We start from the raw sequence: 24953 nt of genomic DNA, 5'->3' as shown, positions 1-24953 counted from the left end.
TTTTTTGAGAAGGCACTTTTTATCGAGATATTACTTCTTTTTTAATATGGTTCACAATATACCTAAAAATGTAAATCATAAATAAATTTTCATATTATTACAAAGTCTCCATAATCGTACTTAGCCATATACAAATATGTAGTCGATTTGACAAATATTCAAAATATCTCGATAAAAACTGACTTTTCGAAAAAGTACTGAGAGGCAAAAAAGTTTTTGAAATATTGTGTTTAACTAATGGTACTACAATAATAATTAAATTGGAACGTACACAAAAGTTTGGGGGGGGGGGTTAAAGGAACAAAACCCCCATAAAATTTTTATGGGGTGTCCAAATTTCACTATAATTTTTTCTTAAGATACTACTACCATAAGAATGCCACATGTATATTTTCAATAAAAGATCTCTAACAGTTTTCGATATATTGGAAAAAATCGATTTTCATTTTGTAACTTCAAAGGGCTGTAACTTTTTTTATGTGCACATTTGTACTAAGGTAAGTTAGGTTCAATCGAACTATTTTTGGTCCCAGAATATGTGATTAAATTTATGACCTGTATTTTTGTTACACCCTGTATATGTAAATTTCATCGATTCAAATTGCTTATTTTTGAAAAAATTTGGTTTTAAAGTGAAATTTTTAAAAATTTCAATTCTGAAAAAATTTTTTTTTCAAAATAACTTGAATTTTTTTTGACCAAATACTTACTTTTTGAGTGATTTGCGAAAAACCGTCTGAAAACGTGATAATTTTGTAGAAAAATTAACATATTCACTCACAATCGCAAATAACTCGAAAAGTATTAACTTGGTGAAAAAACTTCATAGAACAAAAGTTGCTTAGAATTAGCCATTTTATCCATTTCCGGTCTTATTTCGAGCATATATTTTTCACCCCCACAAGGGGGTGAAACTCACCCCTAGGGCAAAAGCACACATCGGCATATCACTTTTATCTTTGACTTGTTGGCTATGTGTATGCCAAATTTCATGTCAATCCAAGCGGTTCTTTAACATTTAGAGGTTTTGCAATATTTTACCTTTAAAGAACGTACTATCGCCGGAATAGAGAAATATAAACTAGATTAACTAGATCATACACGAATCGGAAGATCTCACCTAGATCTTGGAAGGCATTCGATAAAACGAACATAAACGTAAAAAGAATAAAAGCAATTCAGAATATACCATAAGAACAGCTTTTTATACATTAAAATAGGATCTTGCATGACTTTCTAACCCATATTGGATATCTATTTTCTCCCGACCTTGTTTCATTCTTTCTCCATTTCTGAAACTGTTTTCTTTTGGCACGTTTAAGTTACATTAAAATACAATTAATTGTAATAAAATAGTTATTTATGAAACAGTTCGTGAAGTATGCTTTTTGCGAACGCACGCGATTTTTAGAGCACGAGCGACAACGGGGCGAGTGCTATACATCGCGTAAGTTCGCAAAAATTACTTCACGCACAGTTTCATACAATATTTTATCTACGATAAACAAATAAAAAAACTAACTCTTCGTCACTGGAATTTATTTCTATTCTAAAATTTTTAGAACTTTGACATTTAAACATCGTAATTATTTTCAAACCACAAAACTGTCAAAAATTTTGTTGTAAGTCATTGCTCATATTGTCATCACCATGACAACGCGAAAGGTAAGGATATTTGATTATATGAAAGTGTGAAAATAAACCCATTGAAAGTGTGCGAAAAAGTAAATCCCATTTAAAATACATTGTTAGTTCACGCACTGCTATCTATAATGACAGTTTTCACAAACTAAAAACTTATATATAATATGACATCGAGTAGATAAATTACCTTTTAAAACTGTTTGATTTGCATGATTCATACACATTTATTATCCCAACACCTAGTGGTCTTAAGGTTTCTCCACATAAAAATTGTTGCATTTACAAGATATTTTATACAAGGTGAGGCAAATAAAGGGCCTATTAGAAATATCTCGAGAACCAAAGGCAACAGCATCATGAAAATTTGAATTAAGGGGTTTTGAAGAGTCATCTACTTAATGAAAATATTTTCATTTATTTGCTACTTCCGGTTATACCGGAAGTTGCTTATAACTTCGTTTTTTTAATGGGACACCCTGTATATTTTTACATTTTTGGATTCTCTTCGATGTCTTCTTTTTTAAAATATGAGGTTTTGTAATGTTATACAGGGTATTTTAAAAGATAATTACGTTTTTGTATTAATTTCGTAGCAATATTCACACCCTGTAGAAATGTAGTAGTTTGACATATAAAACTCTACTTACGTTCAAATGATTTTTAATATAGTCTACTATTGTAAGAATCATTAGTATAGCTAAATTTTTATTTTTAGTATACAGGGTTGGTCGAAACTCGGAATGAGTATTTTCTGAGTTTTCTTAAATGGAACACCCTGTATTTTAGTATTGTAATGAAATGATATTTTATGGTACTTTTTTATTTCTTAAGCATTCCCTATACCTAACTGCTTTAATTTGTGCTTAATTGTTAATCGCACCAACAATCTTAACTACGTAGGTATTTTCATAGCTAAACCATTATTGGTAATTTTAAGGATTAGTCTGGATTATTATGTATTTATTTCTGAAAAATTATTTGTGATTGAATTTTTTCACGGCCAACCTAATAAAATTTTACGTATTTTTTGTTGCAATTAATGTTTAGATTGAATCACCAATAGCTCACAAATTAAAGCAATTAGGTATAGGGAACACTTATAAAATAAAAAAGTACCATGAAATATCATTTCATTACAGTACTAAAATACAGGGTGTTCCATTTAAGAAAACTCAGAAAATATTCATTCCGAGTTTCGACCAACCCTGTATACCAAAATTTCAAAATTAGCTATACTAATGATTCTTAACAATAGTAAACTATATTAAAAATCACTTGAACGTAAGCAGAGTTTTTAATGTCAAACTGTTACAATTCTACAGGGTGTGAATGTTGCTACGAAATTAATAAAAAAAACGTAAATATCTTTTAAAATACCCTGTATAATATTACAAAACCTGATATTTTAAGAAAGAAGATATTGAGGAAAATCCAAAAATGTAAAAATATACAGGGTGTCTCATTTAAAAAAACGAAGTTATAAGCAACTTCCGGTATAACCGGAAGTTGCAAAGAGATGAAAATATTTTCATTTAATAGATCATCCTTCAAAACCCCTACATGCCAATTTTCATGATTCTGTTGCCTTTAGTTCTCGAGATATTTCAAATAGGCCAGTTATCTGCCTCACCCTATATATTATGTAGTTCCTTGATGTCTCTTGTGTGTTGTTTATTTTTGGAAATAATAGATCTCAGTGTATTGTTTGATTTTAATTTTGTTGTAGAATAGTAAATAAATACAACATCATAACCACACTCAAAACAACCAATACACTGAGACCTATTCAGTCCAAAACCAATCCAGACAACATACACGAAAAGATCAAAGTACTGTATCTATAAATTACCTTGTGAATGCAACAGTTTTTATGTGGGAGAAACCTCAAGATCTTTAAGTGTTCGAATAAACGAGCACGAGCAATAATTATACATAAAAAGAGACTTCGACAGATCCATGATATGCAAACATGCCTGGAACAATGACACAGAGTACAATGTAAAGATACATCAATAGTCGTAAAAGAAACAAACAGAACAAAGAGAAAAAATAAAATTGCAGCCCTTATTTTAGAAGAAAAATATGTAAAAACCTCATCACCACTACAAGAGGTCAGCATCAGCAACAAGAACATGCCAACATTATTGAATTAAATAATAGAAAGTCAGACACATATTATCTACAATTTTATCTACAGGGAGTATCATTAAGATTGTCCAATATCTGAGTTGTAGATTCTAGACCTCAAAATATTAAGATTTAACCCAAATCACTTAAATAAAATATGGCTCCTTACTGAGTTACAGGCTGTTTTATTTTACCCAGTACTTTAAAAACTATCTGACGTATCCTTATCGTACTTGGTAGAAAGTGTGGATACTATAGACCCTACTAAATTATCATAAATAAACGTTTCTAGCCACTGCCAGAGGCGTACGGCAGGGGTTAATGAATGGTTGACTCTTCTCAAATTCTACGCCACTGGGGAATTACTATTTTAGCGCAATTTTCAGATTGTCCAATACTTTCTTTCTAAATAATAGACTCTTCATTGGTAACGATCAAGTCATTCGTTTTGGAGATATTTAAAATTAAAAATGAAACGGCACAGTTATTTTAATTAATGTATTGTGTCGCTTCATTTTTAACTTCAAATATCTCGAAAACTAATGATTTTATCGATGAAGTAATGTAATAATAACGATAGAGATCAAGTAACTAATGAAGAGTATATAATTTACATAAAAAATATTGGAAAATCTAGATTACATTAAAATAGCAATTGCGTCAGTGGCATAGAATTTGGGAAGGGTCAACCAGTCACTTTCTCCTGTCGTACGCCTCTGGTTTGACTGTCGTCAAAGTCGACAGTTTTAAAGTACTGTTTTAAAGTACTGTTACTGTCGACAGTTTTAAAGTAATCATATCACAATTATGAATCAAAATAACTGTGCCATTTCATTTTTAACTTCAAATATCTCGAATACTAATGACTTTATCGTTACCAATGAAGAGTATATTATTTACATAGAAAGTATTGGAGAATCGAAAAATAGCGCCAAAATAGTAATTCCCCAGTGGCGTAGAATTTGGGAAGGGTTAACCATTCACTATCCCCTGTCGTACGCCCCTGGTAGTAGCTAGAAACGTTTATTTATGATAATTTAGTAGGGTGTACAGTAGTAGGGTGTAATTCTGCTTGATCGCATTCACGAGGTAGAAGAGGAAATAGGCATTAAAATAAACTCAAGCAAAACCAAATTTTTAGTGTTTAGTCGTGACCCACATCCCGATGCAAAGCTTCAATTAAACGGAGTCCAAGTTGAGAAAGTTCAAAAAATGACATATTTGGGAACTGTGATAATGGACCAACTAGATCCAGACATAGAAATAAAACGTAGAATAGCAATGACTAAGACTACTTTTATGAAAATGAAGTCATTTCTTTGCAATAATCATCTCAGTTAAGAACTAAGACAAAGAATGATTAAGTGCTATGTTTGGTCCGTACTTTTGTATAGTGCAGAAGTGTGGACGCTAAAAGTATCGACCATGAACAGAATTAAAGCATTGGAAATGTGGATTCATAGACGGATGCTGAAGATACCCTGGACAGCAAGAAAAACTAATGAAAAAGTACTAAGGAGGGTCAACAAAGATAGACAACTGCCAAAGACTGTTAAACATCGAAAAATGTCTTATCTGGGACATATAGTGAGGGGAAGTCGATATAAAATATTACAACTGATCCTTAAAGGCAAAATAGAGGGCAGTAGATGTGTAGGAAGATAACAGATTTCTTGGTTAAAAACATTCGTGAATGGCAAAGTGGGGCAAAATCTGATTTTTATTAAAAAAATCAAAAACCATTGATTTTTTTAAAAAAATCAGGATTTATTTGATTTTTTTTGATTTTTTAAATTTGAATATAAAATTTGAACATTTTGATTCTTTGAAATTATTGTTAATTATTTTAATGTATAAGTCTAAAAATTATAATACAATTTGCGGCTCAAAAACTTGTGACAACGCATTTGTCGCGCTTCTTGCGAGAAAATTCTTGTCGCGATTTGTTTTCCTTCTGTCCTATACACTCGCTATATAGTGCCGAGTGAGGCGAGGCACAAACTCGAACGCGTTTGTTGTGCTTTTTGCAAGAATATTCCTGTCGAGGCTTATTTTCCTTCTCAACCTATAAATTGACGTTGCCCAACAATTTCAGGCATTTAGCTAGTTAGGTTAGTTAAGTGAAGTGAAAACATATAAATAAAAATAAAGTAAAATGAGTGGAAGAAAAGAGGACCCAATATGGCAGTTCTATATTAAGACAACAAATCCAAATAAATTGGGGTGTAGGGCTATTTGTAGAAAGTGCAGGAAAGATATTCAAGGGTTAGTCCAAAGACTTAAAGCACACCACGACGAAAGATGAGCCGGAAATCTTGAAACAGTTGCCAATAATAAAACAGTTCCTCTGTGCAACTGCTTCTTCAGCTTCAGTAGAACGCGTATTTAGCTCTTTTGGTCTTGTACACTCGGATATTAGAAACAGATTAGGCATAGAAAAAGGAGGGAAACTCGTGTTTTTGTTTAAATTGTATAACGAAAATGAATAGACTGAAAATATACAGTAATAAAATTTAGGTGTTACGTTTAGTTTAAGAATTTGGAATTATGTACTTCTTTTTTGTTGTTTTTGCTAAAAGCAGATACTTCTTTTGATCTTTGAGAAAACTTTTATATTATGTTGTTATCTGGTTCTGAATAAAAAAGAAAAAAATTGATTTAAATCATGATTTTAATTTTAAAAATCAAGCGATTTAAATCATGATTTTAATCGTGATTTTAATCACTTGGTTTTAATCAGCCCAACTGAATGGACTCAGATATCAAATGCAGGACAATTATTCCATATTGCAGAAGATCGAGAAGCCTTCGCAATGGTGATCGCCAACGTCGGATAATTCTGATATGGCTCATGAAGAAGAAGAAGGTACAGTAGCCACAGTAAGGGGTCACATTGTACATAAGTGATTTGGGTTAGATCTTAATAATGTGAGGTCTAGAATCTACAACTCAGAGATTTGATATCAAACGGAGGGTACAACAGTCATGCTCAGAATTTCAACCTTAAAATATGGCTATTGGCCTACAAGATCGAGACCAAGTAAGTCAACTATTAAATTGGCCGAAATTAAGCGCCAATTGATGCAGGTTAAAAATTCCTTAGTTTATAATCTTTTTTGAAAACGATTCCGGATTGGAAATCGAAACAACAAAAAACAAATTTAAAATGTAATTACATATATTACAATAAATTGTGGTTTAAACACCTAAAAATACAATATTGAACTTTCTTCATTTATTCATTCATCTCATTCATGGCTGCATAGCAGTTTCGTAATTCAAAATTGTACTATATTATTTTATAAAAGACGTAGGTAATATAAAAAACAGATATGCAAAATTACAAAATTTATATTTTCGAATAATCACTGCTGGACACAAAACTCCGGACATTATCATTATCGGAACTCAATTATTCAAATAAAAATAATGAATGGGTTGCATGTGTGAGTCCATACTATTGTAGTAAAGAAAAGAGAGACGTTCTCACAAACAATTTATTTTACAACTGACGACCGGTTTCGCTGTCTACAATATTCACAGCATCTTCAGGTCACGGTAAAAGTAAAATTAAATGCTACAAATAACAAAAAACCAGACTTAGGGCCGGTTGTTCGAAAGCTAATCAACAATGATCATTATCAAATATTTAATTACTGTGACCAACTGTCAATGTCAACTTTGTTTGGGTTGCTGAAAACATAATATGAAATTACTTAATCAATTATGTTAATAATTGTTATGTTAATTGATTAACTAATCTCATAATTTTAATCAATTATGTTTTCAGCAACCCAATAAAAGTTGACATTGACAGTTTTGGTGACAGTAATTAAATATTTGATAGTGATCATTGTTGATTAGCGTTCGAACAACCGGCCCTAAACCTCTCACTCTCAGTGACATTTGAGTTTCTTTGTAAATAAAACCAAATTAGAGGAATTTTTACAATTCTTAAAAATCAAAAAGAAATAAGATGTAGTAGTACACAGTTTGCTTTCCTCATCAAAAAATTCCCAAACTCCCGTTATGTCCACGTCCTTTGTGTGCGTTCGAGAATCTGTTATGTGTTATTTTTATCGACTTTAAAACAAAAAATATTTCAAAAACTTTTTTAACTTTTCAAAGAAACCATATAATTCAGCTCAACCAGGTAACTTTTTCAAAGATTTCTTGAGATTAATTTTTCAATCTACTCAACTATTTATTACATTCAACAGATATTAACATAAATGAATCATTTTTTTCATCTATTTTTTTCATATTTGCCTTTTTCTAACTTTTTAGTAATATCTCATAAAATCTCATTCATTGCTGCACAAATCATCATAACTTTATATTACTATAAATTTAATTTCATGTACAGTTAGTTACCTTCACATTTGAATTTAATTCTGAATTATTTATTAATGATTTTATTGTTTGACACTTTTAAATTTTAGCAAATTTTACCTATTTACAATTGTTCAGTTTAATTTCAATGTCTCCAACAAATCAAAATTAAAACATTTTCACAATCACACCACAACTAATACACAACTGACCAATTCTGGTTTAAGAAAATTGCACAACCAATCTTACATCTATCAGTTCTTGAACATCCAGAACAACATCTAATAATCCCAATTAAAATTAAAAATATACACTATTAATTAAAAAAATTTAAAAATAACATCACTTTATATATAACTAACAATTTTTGGTTTCACGGTTTAATGTAGTGTTCCCTTACTAATCCCCTCAAGATCCTGCCAATTATTTTGTTTTGTTTGTGCATTACAATCAAATATGTCCCTCTACCATCTCTCCCTTTAGCATAATTTGGAGAAAAAGTATGATATTGAATACTACTATATTCTTCCCTTATACCGGAAAGTAAGTGTACATTTTATACTTATACTTGACATACTTTAGTTGCCACTACATTTGAATGCTTGCATGTATGTGAGTGTGAGGGTTGTTAAACCATATTTACGTACATTTTAGTATTTATATGTATGCATAAATATATATACTTTAATATTGGCTTGATCTTTACCCTTTGATTTCAACCAGACCACTTAACTAACTCTGGTTTTTTGTTATTTGTAGCATTTAATTTTACTTTTACCGTGACCTGAAGATGCTGTGAATATTGTAGACAGCGAAACCGGTCGTCAGTTGTAAAATAAATTGTTTGTGAGAACGTCTCTCTTTTCTTTACTACAATATTCAAATAAAGTTTTGAAAAAACTAGTTGCCCACAAGAAAAAAAATCGATTTATACTCTTTTCTATTTTTAGAATGTGCCATAACAAATTTGCAAAAGATTAAAGTCAAGTTCTTTGGTCAGCAGCTTATTTTCTAATTAAATCTAAACGGGAACTGGTGTATGTTTTCAAAAGACTGATAGTGTGTAAATAAATTTATTAAATCAGCTAAGTACTTTCAGCATATTATGCCATCATCAGAGCTATCGTCTTATAGGTGTAAAAACCTCAAAAGAAGAGAAAACTTCGAACAAACACATTCTTTAGTTTAAAATAAATCCAGGGATATAACCACTGGTTAGGGTAAAAACCCTTAAATGTTTAAAAATTACATTTAATGTGTTTTTTATAAAATGGCTACCATTCTTACAAACAGCTGTTACTGACTGGGTTACTGGTAAGACAACTTACTGTTTGTAAGAATGGTAGCCATTTTATAAAAAACACATTAAATGTAATTTTTAAACATTTAAGGGTTTTTACCCTAACCAGTGGTTATATCCCTGGGTTTATTTTAAACTAAAGAATGTGTTTGTTCGAAGTTTTCTCTTCTTTTGAGGTTTTTACACCTATAAGACGATAGCTCTGATGATGGCATAATATGCTGAAAGTACTTAGCTGATTTAATAAATTTATTTACACACTATCAGTCTTTTGAAAACATACACCAGTTCCCGTTTAGATTTATATAGAAGTGTGTACAAGTCAAACAGTCTTTTTCTATTTTCTATTTATTTTCTAATTGTTTAGAATTTATTATTAAGTATATAAAAAGCCCATTCTATTATTCAATAATCGTAAAACATTTAATAATAGACTACAAGAATTACGTGATTTTTATATTCAATGATAATGCGACATCATAAATTACCAATAGCAATGCAAATCAAATGTCATATTATAGAAAAAACATCCATCAAACACGAATTTATTGACGTGTCTAATTGGGTAGAGCTGTTGTTTGGATTCTTTGTCAGTGTCTGCTTTTGTTACTGAAGTGAAAACAGAGGGGAAATGAATCATCTGCTTTTTTAATTCGTCGTTTTCATTAGGCAAATCAAAACATATGTCTCTTTTCATTTAGGACCAAAGAGGAAATAAACAACGAGATAATTAATCTACTATTGTACGATTTTAAGTGATTTCTTTAATGTGGTTTTAAAATTAACACAAAAAACTCAAATTAGAAAAAAATCAAACTCACAACACAAAGCATTAATGCTTTGTATTTTGAGAAGGATTTCCACAGTGGAAATCGAAAAGTCAAATAAATTTAAATTTAAAATAAAACTGTGGCTTATTTCCACCAAAAATCCTAAATTCCAAAGATGCCACAAGAAAATAGCTTCAGAACAATAGTACTTAATGGTACAGTGTCCTAGGTTCTCTCAAGATCGATAAAGGTTAAATAGAAAGTTATAAGAGCGACCATTTCTGAAACCATTTTGATCTTTTGATTTTCTGATTCTTTAAGTTGTTCTCTACTCTAATTCAGTGTTATAGTACTTGTTCCTTGTCCATAAACCCTTGCTACAGAACACATTACACTAATTCCTCTGCAATTTTTACAGTTCAACAGAGGGGAAAACATTAATTTATCCGACGCACGCTGCGTTGACTAATTCGTTACTTATCTTTCCTGGACCAGGTGCTTTCCAATTATTTAGCTTCATGACACACTTTCGCACTTCTATTGCAGTAATTATTGCTTCCTGTTGAACATTTCCTTCGTAGGTTTCTTCTGAAGTATGTCTTCCTAAAATCGATCATATCTTCCTTTGAAAGCGTATGACAATATTGTTTCCACTCTTGAATGCTCATAAGATGTTGTCCAGTAGATCCTCAAAGTAAAGGGACGGATAAAGTCAAATAACAGGTTGCTTCGATAGAATCCAGATTGTACTAGTCAGTGAATGATTGCATGGTTTTGTATTAACCACCGATATACGAAACATATCATCTTTCTGCAGTAAGATATTATCAGCAAGTTCTGTCTGATAAGCCAATAATAGCGAAACACGTGTAACAGAATGGCAGTTGACAGTCTAATTTGTACCCACTACGGATGCCTATATTATGTCTGTGCCGAAGGAACTTGTAAAATTACTGAGAGTTTTCCTCATAGGTTCCCCTCCGTTGAGAGCTGGCTCTATATTTAATAACTATTTTTACCCAGTACTTTAAAGCTATTTGACATAGCCTTGTCATACTTGTTGGCAGAGAGTGTAGCTACTGTACGCCGTACTAAATTATGATAAATAAACGTTTCTGGCTATTACGAAAGGCTTATGACAGGGGACAGTGAATGGTTTACTCTTCCCAAATTCGGCGCCACTGGTGGAATTGCTATTCTAGCGCAATATTTCGATTCTCCAATACTTTCTATGTACCTAATATGCTCTTCATAAAGGCATTAGTTTTCGAGATATTTAAAGTTAAAAATGAAACGGTACAGCTATTTTGATTAATGTATTCTGTCCTTTAATTTTTAACTTCAAATATCTCGAAAACTAATGATTTCATCGTTACGAATGAAGAGTGTATTATTTACATAGAAAGTATTGGAGAATCGAAATATTGCACTAAAATAGTAATTCCGACAGTGGCGGAGAATGTGGGAAGGGTCAATAATTCACTGTCCCCTGTTGTAAACCTCTGGTAGTAGCCAGAAACGTTTATTTATCATAATTTAGTGCGATGTACAGTACCTACGCTTTCTGCCAAGTATAACAAGGATATGTCGAATAGTTTTTAAGTACTTGTTAAAATGAGTTACTAAATGTTTAAATTAAACACATAAATTTTATTTAAGGAATATGGGTCAAATCCTAATATTTTGAGGACTAGAATGTTCAACGCAGAGATTGGACATTCTTAATAAATCACCCTGTACATGTTTTTTCAAGTAATGTTAAGTATTTGTATCCATTCAACAACTAAAAATTAAGTAAATAATGTACTATAATAGCTGTACGATAACATCTGCAAGACCATTCATGACATGGTAAAACAACAAAAAACCGTGAATGTAATATGTATGAATTTCAACGAAACATTAGATCATTCTTTAGCAGAAATAAGCAAATAGGTCAGCGTGATTTAGTTGCAACTACATTATTTATTGAACATTAGGCGTGCGGTAGTAATGTGGGTTTGACTTTTATACTAACAATCTTGATCTGTCAAATATTCAACCTCTACAAAATGGCAAAACCTGATAAGCTTTCATATGAAATTAAGCGGAAAAATGTGGTTCTGAAACTACGTTTTTTTTGTTGTCATTTGTATATTAGCTAAGTACTGTAATTTATGGGAATAAATCAAAATTTAAATTAAAGTTGTTCTGAAGCTATTTTCTTGTGGCATTTTTATAATCAAGTATATTCAAATGGGAAATAAGCCACAATTTTACCTAAAAATGATTTTATTAACGTTTCGACGACCAAGTCGGGTGTCGTTGTCAAAATACAAAATAATACTAAATAAACAAAAATGTTGTTGCTTAGTAAAAAATTCTTCTAATAATTTATTTAATCTGACTCATTTACATCGGCAATTCAGACACGTATTATACATTTTAAAGTAGACGACTTTAAATAGATTAAATAAATTATTAGAAGAATTTTTTACTAAGCAACAACATTTTTGTTTATTTAGTATTATTTTGTATTTTGACAACGACACCCGCAGTGCCGTTTTATCCATTGGGCGCTTGGGGCGGGCGCCCAGGGGCCCGGGCCCCGGAGGGGCCCGTAGGGACGCTTCCTTTTATTAATAACAAATTAGAGTCCGCTAAATAATCGAGGACCATATTTTTTTTAATAGAGAAAAAGACTACGAAGTACCTGCGATTTCGATATGGTCTGATTTTAAGACTGATAAATAAGAACTGTGACAACTTTTAAACCAAAGAGCGATTCCTTAGATAATTGTAAAAAAATGTATAAAGCTGGAGACAAAGCTTATTATATAAGATTAAATGAAAGCAACTCCTATAGAGTAAAACCCAATGGAGGCGAAGAGAAGTGTTAAAGCTGTTTATTGTTACCCGTGCAAATTATTTTCAATTGAAAAAAAAAATAGTTTAACTGATTTTGGATATATTTTACCCACTAGAAATATTTGAATAGCTTACTCAAATCTCACGAAGAAAGTAAATTTCATCTGAACTCTATGTTTACATTAATAACAAGATCATCAGTTGGAGTTATAGACTTATCTTTTATATCATCAGTTGATTAATCATATTTAATATCATCAGTTAAATTGGAGTTATAGACGCTGGCTTGAAAGAGCAAGTAGAACGCGAAGCTGACTATTGAGTAAAGGTCCTAAGAAGTAAGAAGAGTTGTCACCATTAAATTACTTGCTTCTCAAGGACTAGTAGCTTTTCGTTGATCCCATGAGAATTTAACGAGTCGTCATAAGGGAAATTACTTAAGTTGTCTTGTATACTTTGCTTTTGACAACTTCTTAGCTTAGCATTTACAGCGGAATGCGAATAAAGAAAAAGGTTCAGTTAGGCTATCTGTTTGACCAAACTTGCAATGAATTCCTGGAAGCGATGAAAACAAAACATGTAGAAACTTTTGACGCTGTGAATATTTTAGTTAAAAACTATGGATCCATCAAACATATTTTTCCAGTTAAGCAATAATAGAGACAAAAAATCAGCAGTTAGAAGTGAAGCCGAGGTACTGCATAATAAAATGGATACCTTTGAGACAGGTTAACCTGGCTACTCTATTGACACTGATTTGGGCAAGGATTTTAAAACGAGTGAATGCAACAAGCAAAACGTTAGAAACTGTGGACTTGGACGTGTCAATTGGAGTAGAATTAATGACATTTGAGCTTTGTTGGAGACGTAAGAAATAAATTAAGCGAAATTGAACTAGAAGCCAAAAATATTTTTTTGTGAAGGCAATAATCTCAAACATATTCTATAGCCTTCAAAAAACAAAGAAAAAAACATTTTTCGATGAAGCAGTTGAAAGTGAAACAATTTTAAAGGGGCAAGAGATATTCAGAATTGAAGTACATATACCTATTTAATGTTATATGCCACAATATTTTTCAAGATCTTTTAAAGAGAATATAATGCTACAAAGATGTTACATCAGCTGTTAGATGTTTTTTACGCTAAATAAAGAAGAAGTCAAAAAGTAAATTAATATTTTATGTGAGGAATATAAAAAAGATGTTGATGAAACCAAAGAGAACTAGCATAATGAAATTATTCATTATAATATAACGTTATGCCAAAATTTCAATAAAGATTTGAAAATTTGGTGTCATCCAGGATGTAAAGGCAACTTTTGCCAATTTTTAACTTTACTACAAGTTTATTTGACGATACCAATTTCTAATGCGTCAGGCGAGCGGTCTTTTTTGGCTCTAAAAAGAATAAAGATACATACATTGATGGTCAAAGGATCAAGAAAACCTAGACGCATTATCACTATCCTATTGTAAAAAATGAAGAAATGGAGCAACTGAATTTTGATAGTATTAATATGGCAGTTTGCTAATGCCTAGTCAAGAAAAAAAGTGAGATAATTTTTGTCTTATATATTTTTTAGAATATGTTTTTTTGTTTTCATGTGTTTTTCTATAGAACTTTCTGTTTTTTTATATTTTTAAATGTATTTTTTGGAATATTTTTTACGGTTGCTATTTTTCTCGTTTGTTTTAAAAATCATTTTTAAAATTTTTAAAAATGTATGGGTTTTACCGTAAACGTTTATAGTTAATGCATGTGTTTTTTTGTTAAAAAAATTGACAACGAATAGCAATGAAGGGGGCCCCTAAACCTCTAGCGCCCAGGGCCCGAAGTTAGGTTAAACTGGCACTGGACACCCGACTTGGGCGTCGAAACGTTAATAAAATCATTTTTAGGTAAAATTGTGGCTTATTTACCATTTGAATATACTTGATTTAAATTAAAGTTTGAAGAAGTTGAAAATATTTGAAGTTGAGATTTGCATCTCGAAAATTGTTCTCAAAATATTTTTAAAATAAATAATTTTCTTTTGAAACTTGAATTGAGGTTTTTTTGTCCAAGATATTTAGTGCATAACCGTTCCTCGTCTTTCGATCTTTCCTTAGCTTTATTCATTCACTTCTTGATATAAGCCTCTGTTCAGGCGCGGATACAGGGGGGGGGTCAACGGGTCCATGGACCCCCCATTGTATTTAGTCTATAAGTATTTTTTTATTATTTATTATTTTTTCTGTTAACTCTAAACTTTAAGCCATCAGTACTACAACACTAAATTACACGACAACCGATTCCAAAGAACTGAAAGAAGCCATAAAATCTAATAAAACACCCTCCTCTGAAAAATAATCTGCAGGCGCATTTGTTTGGGTACCGGTGGAACCATAAACAACGGAAATCTTTTTCTCAATTCAAAGAATAACAAAAATGATATTTTAAAATGCAAATACATTACACTTTATAAAACGGGAGACTATTATTATTACACAGGCCTACAGTGTTTTTGGTGCCAAAGTGTTTAGAGCTGATTTTAGGTATATTTGGGGTGCTGATTCCGAATATGGCTTTAGTTTTGCCAAATCAGCTCTAGTTTTCAAGATAACGTAGGCCATGCCAGCTCTTATGCATTAAAAAACGGATATGCTGATATGGATATACTAAATTGAAATAAAAATCACACAATTAGAAAATACGTATATTTTAAGCCATTTAACTAGATACAATAAAACTCTTTGTACAATGAAACAGATATACAATTAGTTTTGAGAAAAAACTAACAAAATAGAAAAAAAAACTTGACGTAACGAAAGCTTCGCTTGCGTGATTTCCTGGAATGAACGTTTAAACAGTCTCTCTTCAAAAATCTGCCGTCATATGGGTGTCCCATCTTCCTTCGTAGCGGTCCTCCATGATTTTTATGTCTTGGTGAAATCTCTCATTTTGTTCCTCACTTGTGTCACTTAAGTTTTCAGGGAAACGGTTCAAGTGGCTGTGAATATATTGGACTTTGATGCTCATATTACATCCAAGTAATTGGAAGTTATTCAGCAAACGGTTTACCAGCTCAGCATAGTTTTACTTTTGAGATTTTCCAGAAAATTTTTCATAATGTCCACAAATGAAAGTCAAGCTTTTTTCTCTACCGTATTAATTGACCCCACAAAAGCCAGATCCTTTGTAAGAAGTCAGATCTGTGGTATATCAAATATTCCAGCTTTGAGTTTTTCCGTACTTATCTGGGGCAGCTTCCTTCCTATGTAGGCAAAGCATTAGAATCAAGTGCCTTAATGAATTGCTTCATTAGGGCTAGCTTAATACGGAGGAGTTTTAAAAGTTTAAGAATACTTCTCAAGCTGTTTTATTTTCTTATAAAATAGTAATATAACGACATTAAAGTATCATTTCTTGCATAAATAAGGCAGAATACAGTGAGAACAACAAATATACTGAGGAAGAAGTTTAATTAACAATGTATATTCCTTTGAATAGCATATTCTTCATGATCTCTAATATTAAAACTACTAATTTCGGAATGTGCCATATCCATAAAACTAGAGCTGATACAAAAAAACGGAATCCATATTTCCATTTATCGCTACTAATATAGTAAAAATCAGCTAAGATTCACGGCACCAAAACGAATTTTTTTTTCTGTAGGCCTGTGTTATTATTATTATACATTACACTGGGTATAAACCATATCTCATGAAAAGTCACGTTTCAAATTTGCGGTACAATAAAGATATAAAAATTTGTATTTTACTAGATAATCCATACGTACCTACCCATTGATGGTAGAAAGGTTAATCTTTATGGTAAAGAACGACCAGTGAGATTAATAGTCTGAATTGTCTATCAATCCTTTTGATACCGTAGGTATCTGGGATTATATAGTGTTTTTTATCCTTAGAGTAAGTGTGAGTCGTATGGCTAAATCTGGAAAATATAATATTAATTTGAGGTAAGTCCGCCCCCCCCTAATATAAATTTCTAGATCCGTGCCTGTCTCTGTTCATTCTTTCCAATTCTCTCTGTTCAGGTCGGTGTGAGTCCAATTTTCCCTGTTATACTTCAAAAATTCTTTCCATATCTTCTGGCGTATTCTCACGCTTCTTTTAGTTTTTCTAGAACGCCAAACTATTTTTAATGGTGTTCAACAGCGATTTCAGTTAAAAATATGTTTATTTTGGCGTTTCGATTTCAACTTACGAAAATGTTGTCAAAAGTCAAATTAAAAAATGATTTTGTTATTAATAAAAAATTTTTTTCTAACAATTTAATTTTATCTGTTTCATTCATATAGACTAGACAATTGACAATTCAGACATTATATCATACATTGTGTTGTTCTGAAACTATTTCCTTGTGGCATTTTTATAATCAAGTATTTTCTATGGGAAATAAGCCACAATTTTACTAAAAAATGAATTTATTAACGTTTCGAAGCCCAAATCGGGTTTCGTTGTAATTATTATTATTTTAATAGTATTTTGTATTTTGACAACGAAACCCGATTTGGGCTTCGAAACGTTAATAAATTCATTTTTTAGTAAAATTGTGGCTTATTTCCCATAGAAAATACTTAATCATACACTGTAAACTATATTAAAATGAGATGTCAATATTTCTGAGGTGCATTCCTGGGACGACGTTGTTGGAGGATAGTTCTTTCAATTACGTGAAATTAACTTTAACTGGATAATACCCGACAGAAAAATCATAGCATGCCAGTTGTCTTTAAAAAGACAACCACACCCAATATTATATTAATATTGGGTGTGGTTGTAAATTCCCTCATTAGTAATTCTATTGTAAATCATGACGAAAAACTACAAAATTGTGTGCTATGAGAAGGTATTGGGACCGTGCAAGTTCGGAAAAGCGACACCTGGTTTCATAGCTCAGCAACATTTTTCGCACTTTTAATCATATTGACCAATTATATTAGTCCTGGTTGCTCTGGGTACTTGTCAAGGCCATAGCCCAAAAAAAATTATAAGAAGAAAAAGTAACAGTCAGGTTATGTTATTAAAAGGTAAACAATTGTATGTAGTAAATAAAATTAATTATTAAAATGCAGTACTGCCAGCAAAATACAGTTAATTAAATTTACTTTTATATAAAAACTGCATATAACATCAATATTGTGAAGCAATATATACTTTTTCTTCTTCAATGACAGTAGGTATGAAATATACGTCAATTTGACAATTTCAATTGACAATAAATATGATTTATTTAAGGAAGTTGCAAGGTTTCTCCGCAACTCGCGCACGATCGTTTCTCGTATCCCCTCCAAGTACTTGCACACGACGAATATTGCTAATTTAATGTGAACACGAAGGTGCTTTGACGTTTAGGCCGATAATATTATAATCCTCTTGGCTTGTCTCAGTCCTTACGTATTAATCCAGTGAGGTGGTAATCGATTCTGTTCTCAATTGTGGGATTCCCTTGTTATTATATGATTTTTGGATAACCCATAAAAAGGTGCAGGACCGAGGAAAGTTGAGTTTGTCCTTGTTTTGTCTTAGCAGTTTATTAGCACTCCCATGTTCCCTAAACATATTGTCTATCTGGCACCGACGCGACATCACAAATATTTTTTTTTGTCTGCTATTACTTTATTAAGAGCCTTATTTTCGAACTTTTAAAGCTGTTTGACTGTCAGAAAAATATAACTGTTTGTTCTACGGATATCTCTACTGAGTCACACATAAGTAATGATGTTTATAGTTGTATTTCTAACTGAAAGATAACATATGGTTTCAGGTGATTTAGGGATCCTGAAATTTGGCCTTGTTACTCCCATTTCACCTATTTTTTTATCGAAAGACCACACAGGTGAATGCACCTTCAGTTTTGGTACAGCTCAAAAGGCTTCCTATAGTTTACTGTAACAACCTCTAACGACGTATCGAAGCCGAACATAACTATCTTGATGTCAATAGGCTGCTTCAGAGCTTCCAATGGGGCTTAATACCAATAAAGTAGAAAATACCAATAAGTATATTATATTAACATAGGAATATACAGACTCTTTAGTTTTCAATTAGATACACGCACTATAAATGGCAACACTGCTTTCCCTCTGCCCACCAAATGCACCAGATTCGTGCTGATTCGTTCAGTCATTCATCATTCTACATTGGCAATACAGCATGCAACTCATTCTCATAAGCAATGTTGCCGATTCTAGCGCTTCCTTCATTGGGGTATATCTAATCAAACACTAAACACTCTGTATATACGAAATTATCCCAAAATATGAAAATGTTGGTTTTCTTCTGCGTCTTGCTTTATTAAAAAAATAACTACTGTTTGCGTTTCATTTGAGTAGTTCTGCTCCCATAATTTTGTACTAATTTATTTTTTACTGCAATTTATAACTACATCAGAGAAATTCTGGGTTTCATAGATAACATCAGTTCAAGATTTATTTGAGAAATAGTTTTCTAATCTTGCATAAACTTTTTACTGCACACAAGTAACTTTTGTAAAAGTCTCGCCCATAATTACTGGAACGTCACCTTTATGATAATTACTCTTTTTTAAACTAAAAATTGAAATTAGTCCAGGACCGAAGTCTTTGAAAATGGTAAGAGAAGAAAAAATAGTAACATGATGTCTATAGAACTCATATAATAGAATAGTAAAAGGAAGAGTCGTCAATACGTGTCTTGATTTCTTTGAATTGGTCTACATTTGATGTTATCCATGTTCCTAAGTATTTGCAGCTATCCACACTCTCAATTACAGTATCTTCAATAGTTAATTGGATGTTTGCGTGTGTTTATTTAGTCATGATCATGCATTTAGTTTTCTTTAAATTCAAATTGACTGAATTCATTGTCTGAACTAGACTATATATTCGATTCTATTTATTAGAATTGCACTGAAAATCTGAACTGTATTGTGTGGTGTATTTCGAACAAACATTTGAAAAATTTCATGAAAACGAAAAAGCATTATTCATATCGCTGATAGATCTCAATATTCAAAGTGTATTTAATATTCCCTGTACATCTAGCTTCAGATAACGCGGCATGCGTGTAACACCACCACGCGTTTCGGCTCTCTATTTTTCGCCTTTTTCATTCTATATGAAAACTACCTCATCAAAAATCTCTTTTAAAAAGTTTTTCCATTTTAAAATCCCATTTACCCTAGAGAATGTATGGTGTAATAGAAATGCGGATGCCTCGGCGAGGCCCTCGGCGAATGTGCAAAATTGTTTTGTTTCGAGACAATAAACATATAAAACCTAAAATTGACTAGAAAAAGTCTTTTTACTAGAAAGGCTAGGTGTGATTTTAGAATTACGATGAGTCTTTTTAGCGTTAGGAAGGAAAACGGATTGTAAAGATAATTTAGAATTTTTTTCGTGCGAAATAAAGTGCCCCTAAATAGGGATTAAACAGAGATACAATTACGAAAGTCTAGACCAATTACTTTTGTTTTGGATTAAAAATCGGTGAGAATAAAAAACATTTGAGCAAAATTTTTAAGGCCATCGGTACATAATTCGCAAATATTTTACGGATATCCCTATTTTTTCTGTATTTATACGGCAAATTACGTGTAGTAAAATTCACACTGGTATGGATATGTAAACATTACTAGAATGTCATTCTACTTGAAAATGTCATCATTAACTTAAAGACATGGCTTTTGAATGTTCTTGGATCACTGTTATTTGTATAATTGCAAATTATTAATTCAGTTAATAAATGTGATAATTTTTTACTAACTATGTATTCAGTGATTGTAATAATTTATATGTATAACAAAAACTAATACTCAATCGAGAAAAGAGGAAAAGTGTTAAAGTTATTTTTTAATAATATATTGTTACTATGGAACGCTTACAATTTTGAACATCTTTAACAACAAAATACTTGGATCACAGAATATGTTATCCTGATGTATTGTCTGCTTGGATCTTCCACAAATAATACACAATAAATAACTTTTTATTAAGTTCAAGGTTCAAGTCTTAAATCAATTATTTATTAAATACACTATATTATATATTTAATCAACAACTCAAAATATTCCCGATACCATGTCAAGTATTTAAAATTATCACTGATTTGTCTGACTGACAATATGCTGACAATATTCTATTCGACTGAGTGCGTTGTAAGACAAAGATAGATTTGGAAAATATTACCACGGACATTGTGCTCATTTTTTTTAATCCTGAAAAAAACAATAAATATTTTTGAAAAATTTAAACGCAGAATGAAAGACTAAATTATTACCGAGGGCCGAAAGTCCCTTAGAATAAATAAAAAGTTTATTTTGAATGAGATATTTGAAATTAAAAATCACACTAAATTTTCTCTTAGTTTTTCACCCCTGTAACTTATTAAAATGAACATTATAGAAGTCCTCAGGGACTTTCGGACCTCGCTAATAACGTAATCTTTCATTCTGCGTTTAATTTTTTTAAAAATACCTATTAGTTTTCTCAGGATTCGAAAGAAATGAATCCCCATTTGAATAGCATTGCAGCCGAAAATACGTACCCATCCCCTTAAGCAAAAATAAGCTTTTAATCTTTAGTCCAGGTTCTGACGCCGATCTCGTATGAAAAATTTTCCGAGTCGATTTCTTTGCAACAATCACCTTCTTTTCTACCCGGAAAACATTTTTTTAGGTTTTTAGGGTCATTTTAAATAAAAAATGTCTGTTGTCATTTTTGTCATATGTCAATAGTTTTCGAGGTATAAGCGATTTAAAATCTGAAAAATGCGAAAATACGCATTTATGAAGCTTCAAAACTCATAATGTAAATTATTATTTTTTGAGGTTAGCCAGCGCCTAGTTTAAACATTTAGTTTCAATATCCTGAAGGGTAATCGTGGCTTATTTCAATTAAACCATTGCTTTTTAAATTGCTAATTATGCGCGTTCACTTGACTTTCAAGCCGCCGCGCTTCGCACTATATGGTGCGTCTCTCTCGCATTTGTACATATTATACGTAGTCACGCAAAAAATTACAAGAAATGCCTACTTGTTTATTAAAATTTTATAATGCATTATTAACACAGTTTTTTTTAATAATTTCTTTATTTATTCAATTAATTATTGCCAATGTGCTTAATTAAATACACCAATCAATAATCAATGTGCAAAATTATTTTGGGCCGAGGCAATAAACATATAAAACCTAAAATTGACTAGAAAAAGTCTTTTTACTAGAAAGACTAGGTATGATTTTAGAGCTACGATGAGTCTTTTTATCATTAAGGAGGAAAAGGGATTGTAGAGATAATTTAGAATTTTTTTAAGTGTCCTACAAACAGCAACATTCAAATAGCAAAATAATATAAAATTTGTTATTTCATTATTTTGAATACTTTCTCTCTCATACACCGACTACAATACTGCGCATAGACGCCATTCCCCACCGGCACCGGCACCTTAATTTGTGCATTGTATGCGTTTGCGTTTAGGATTTTGTAGATTGGTGTCAGACTTGAAAACAAATTTCTTCATGACAATGATAAACGGATATCTGTGAACAACAGACATCAGAAAAGTAGACAATAGGGCTATTCATCGATTGTCATTTGTTTCGAGCTTCTGTCATATGTTGTATAGTATGTGTATAATATTAATATACACGGACTATACGACATATGACAGAAGCTCGAAACAAATGACTGTGAATGAAAAGCCGTATAGACAACTGTCAATCAAAGTTAACTTGATTCACAGCGATTAATAGCGAATAACGACTAGTACAGTCCGTCTAGAACAGAGGTTCCCAACCAGTATGCCGCGGTACACTGGTGTGCCCTGAAGTCCCTGTAGGTGTGCCGCGAAATTCACATAACAATACATTATGATTATACTCATTATAGAGATTATTTACCCAAAGTGTGCCGTGGCTGAACGAGTTTTTAAGTTAGTGTGCCTCAAGCTAAAAAAGGTTGGGAACCGCTGGTCTAGAAAGTATCCGGAATTTTATATTTTTCCTAATTTTAATAGATTTCCTTTTTGTAACATTTTAAGACAAAAGTAATGCATCAAGTAGGTTGTGCCGATAGTAGGTTATGAACAAAATCGCATGACAACACCATCTGTCAAATATTGTTGTTTGTAAACAGACTTAAGATTTGTGAAATAATGTCGCAAGTAGAAAAATGGTGGAATATTTGTATAGAAAGGGTGTCCGAAACGTTAAAAAATTAGTGCAATTGACTGAACTCCAAAAAAGTGCAGTGTATGGGACAATAAAGAGGATAAAAATGGCATAGACATGAGACATAGACCAGTTTCGGGTAGACCGCGTAAGATTCGCGGAAACAATTTAAAAGCTTTAGTGGCTTTAGGACGACAAAATCCGCGCCTAGGGTTTCGAAAATTAGCGAACAGATTTGGAAATCAACCAAGAATAAAAGTGCGCCCAGAAACTGTCCGCAAGTCACTGAAAAGGCAAGGCTACATATCAAGGAATCAAAAAAAAAATCCCCTACAATGACACCTTTGCAAAGGCAACGAAGAATAGATTTTTGTCAACGTTTTCGAGAAGATAATTTTAATAATGTCTTTATATCTGATGAAAGTTTCCAGCTTGGTGCAAATAATCTAAACGTCCTATCAAGAGAAAATGTTACCGTTCAAATTTCCAAATTTCCCACTAAAATAATGGTTTGCTGAGCAATATCTCAGCGTGGTGCTACACCTCTCTGTATAGTTAATGGTACTGTTGATAGTGCGAAATATTGTGACATCCTAAATGGTTTTCTTCTTGAAACGGCTCATGTTTTATATCCAAAGGGGTGGCGTTTTCAGCAAGATAATGCAAGATGTCATACTTCTGCTTATTCTCAAGCTTGGATGCAAGAACACGAATTGGCAACAATTCCGTGGCCAGCAGCATCTCCAGATCTTAGCCCCATTGAAAACATATGGGGACTGATGAAGATTGAAGTGGAACGAGCAGCGCCACGAGATAAAGAAGGTTTGATTCGGTCAGTTTTACTGGCCTGGAACACCATTACCGAAAATTATGGCCTTGACCTAGTTTCGGTTGTACCTGGACGTTTAGTTAAGTGTTTGGATTTAAATGGAGGTTGTATAAGTAAATGAGATGAATTATTTGTTGAACTTTTATATTTCAAGTGATAGAAATAAATACCGTAAAATAATAATTCTGCTTTCTTTTTTCCGGATGCTTTCTAGACGGACTATAATATATTTTCAGTAAAAATGCCACTAAACTTTAGACATGATATAATAACAAAAATAAAAATTCCTCATACTTCTTAGACACCATGTACATGTTTCTTGGTTGGTTCGTAAAACTAATTGTCACATTTTTATATAAAAGAATGGGAATGGATAAATTAGTATATAGCTGTTATATGGAGAAAGAACGGGTCCCAAGGCTCCTTAAGTAGATTCTTAAATATTGTCAATATTGTTACAGCAATTTTGTCTAATTTGTCATTTTCTTCAAATTCTTTAAGGCCGCCCCTTAATTTATTCTTTTTCCTTCAAAATGTATGTCGTATTTTACTTATGTACGCACGTGACAGAAATAAAGCGGCAGTTTTAGCTCTAATTAATGTGATTGGTTATAACGGCATCGTTTCTGAAGATATATTATTAAAGGAAATCGATTTTTTTTAATAGCTCTTCAAGAAACACCTGCGATATTACATAATACGGGTTCTGTTAGTGTAGGCTATAAAACTTTGCGTTTTTTAACAAGTAGATTTTGCAGTTGCTAATTAACTAGTTTCCATCAATGTGTTGCCATAAAATTGAAATAAAAGAATAAATAGTGTAGGAAACAGAGGTTAAACCTCGTAAAGTGGACACAAGTCCGGTTTTATTTTTGGTATATCAAGGGGTGCTTATTATGAGACTAACTTTTTCTTAAAAAATTTCGCCCCGCAACCCCCCTTTTCGTCCC

The 24953-nt window shown here is 31.9% G+C and overlaps 1 protein-coding gene across 1 annotated transcript in view; it reads left to right on the top strand.

Moving 5' to 3' along the window:
* The window catches only part of LOC126893281 (zinc finger MYM-type protein 5-like), a 53767-nt gene extending 29643 nt beyond the window's left edge, over nucleotides 1-24124 (top strand). The window contains exon 3 of the mRNA XM_050663302.1: nucleotides 23868-24124. Within this exon, the coding sequence (XP_050519259.1) occupies nucleotides 23868-24124 (257 nt within the window). The remainder of the gene's footprint in view (nucleotides 1-23867) is intronic.
* Nucleotides 24125-24953: the final 829 nt, after the last annotated feature.

Source organism: Diabrotica virgifera, chromosome 1 (genome assembly GCF_917563875.1).
Source record: "Diabrotica virgifera virgifera chromosome 1, PGI_DIABVI_V3a".
In the NCBI taxonomy this organism is placed as follows: domain Eukaryota; kingdom Metazoa; phylum Arthropoda; class Insecta; order Coleoptera; family Chrysomelidae; genus Diabrotica; species Diabrotica virgifera.
Note: the sequence above shows the minus strand (reverse complement) of the source record. Positions and strands in the feature narration are given on the sequence as shown.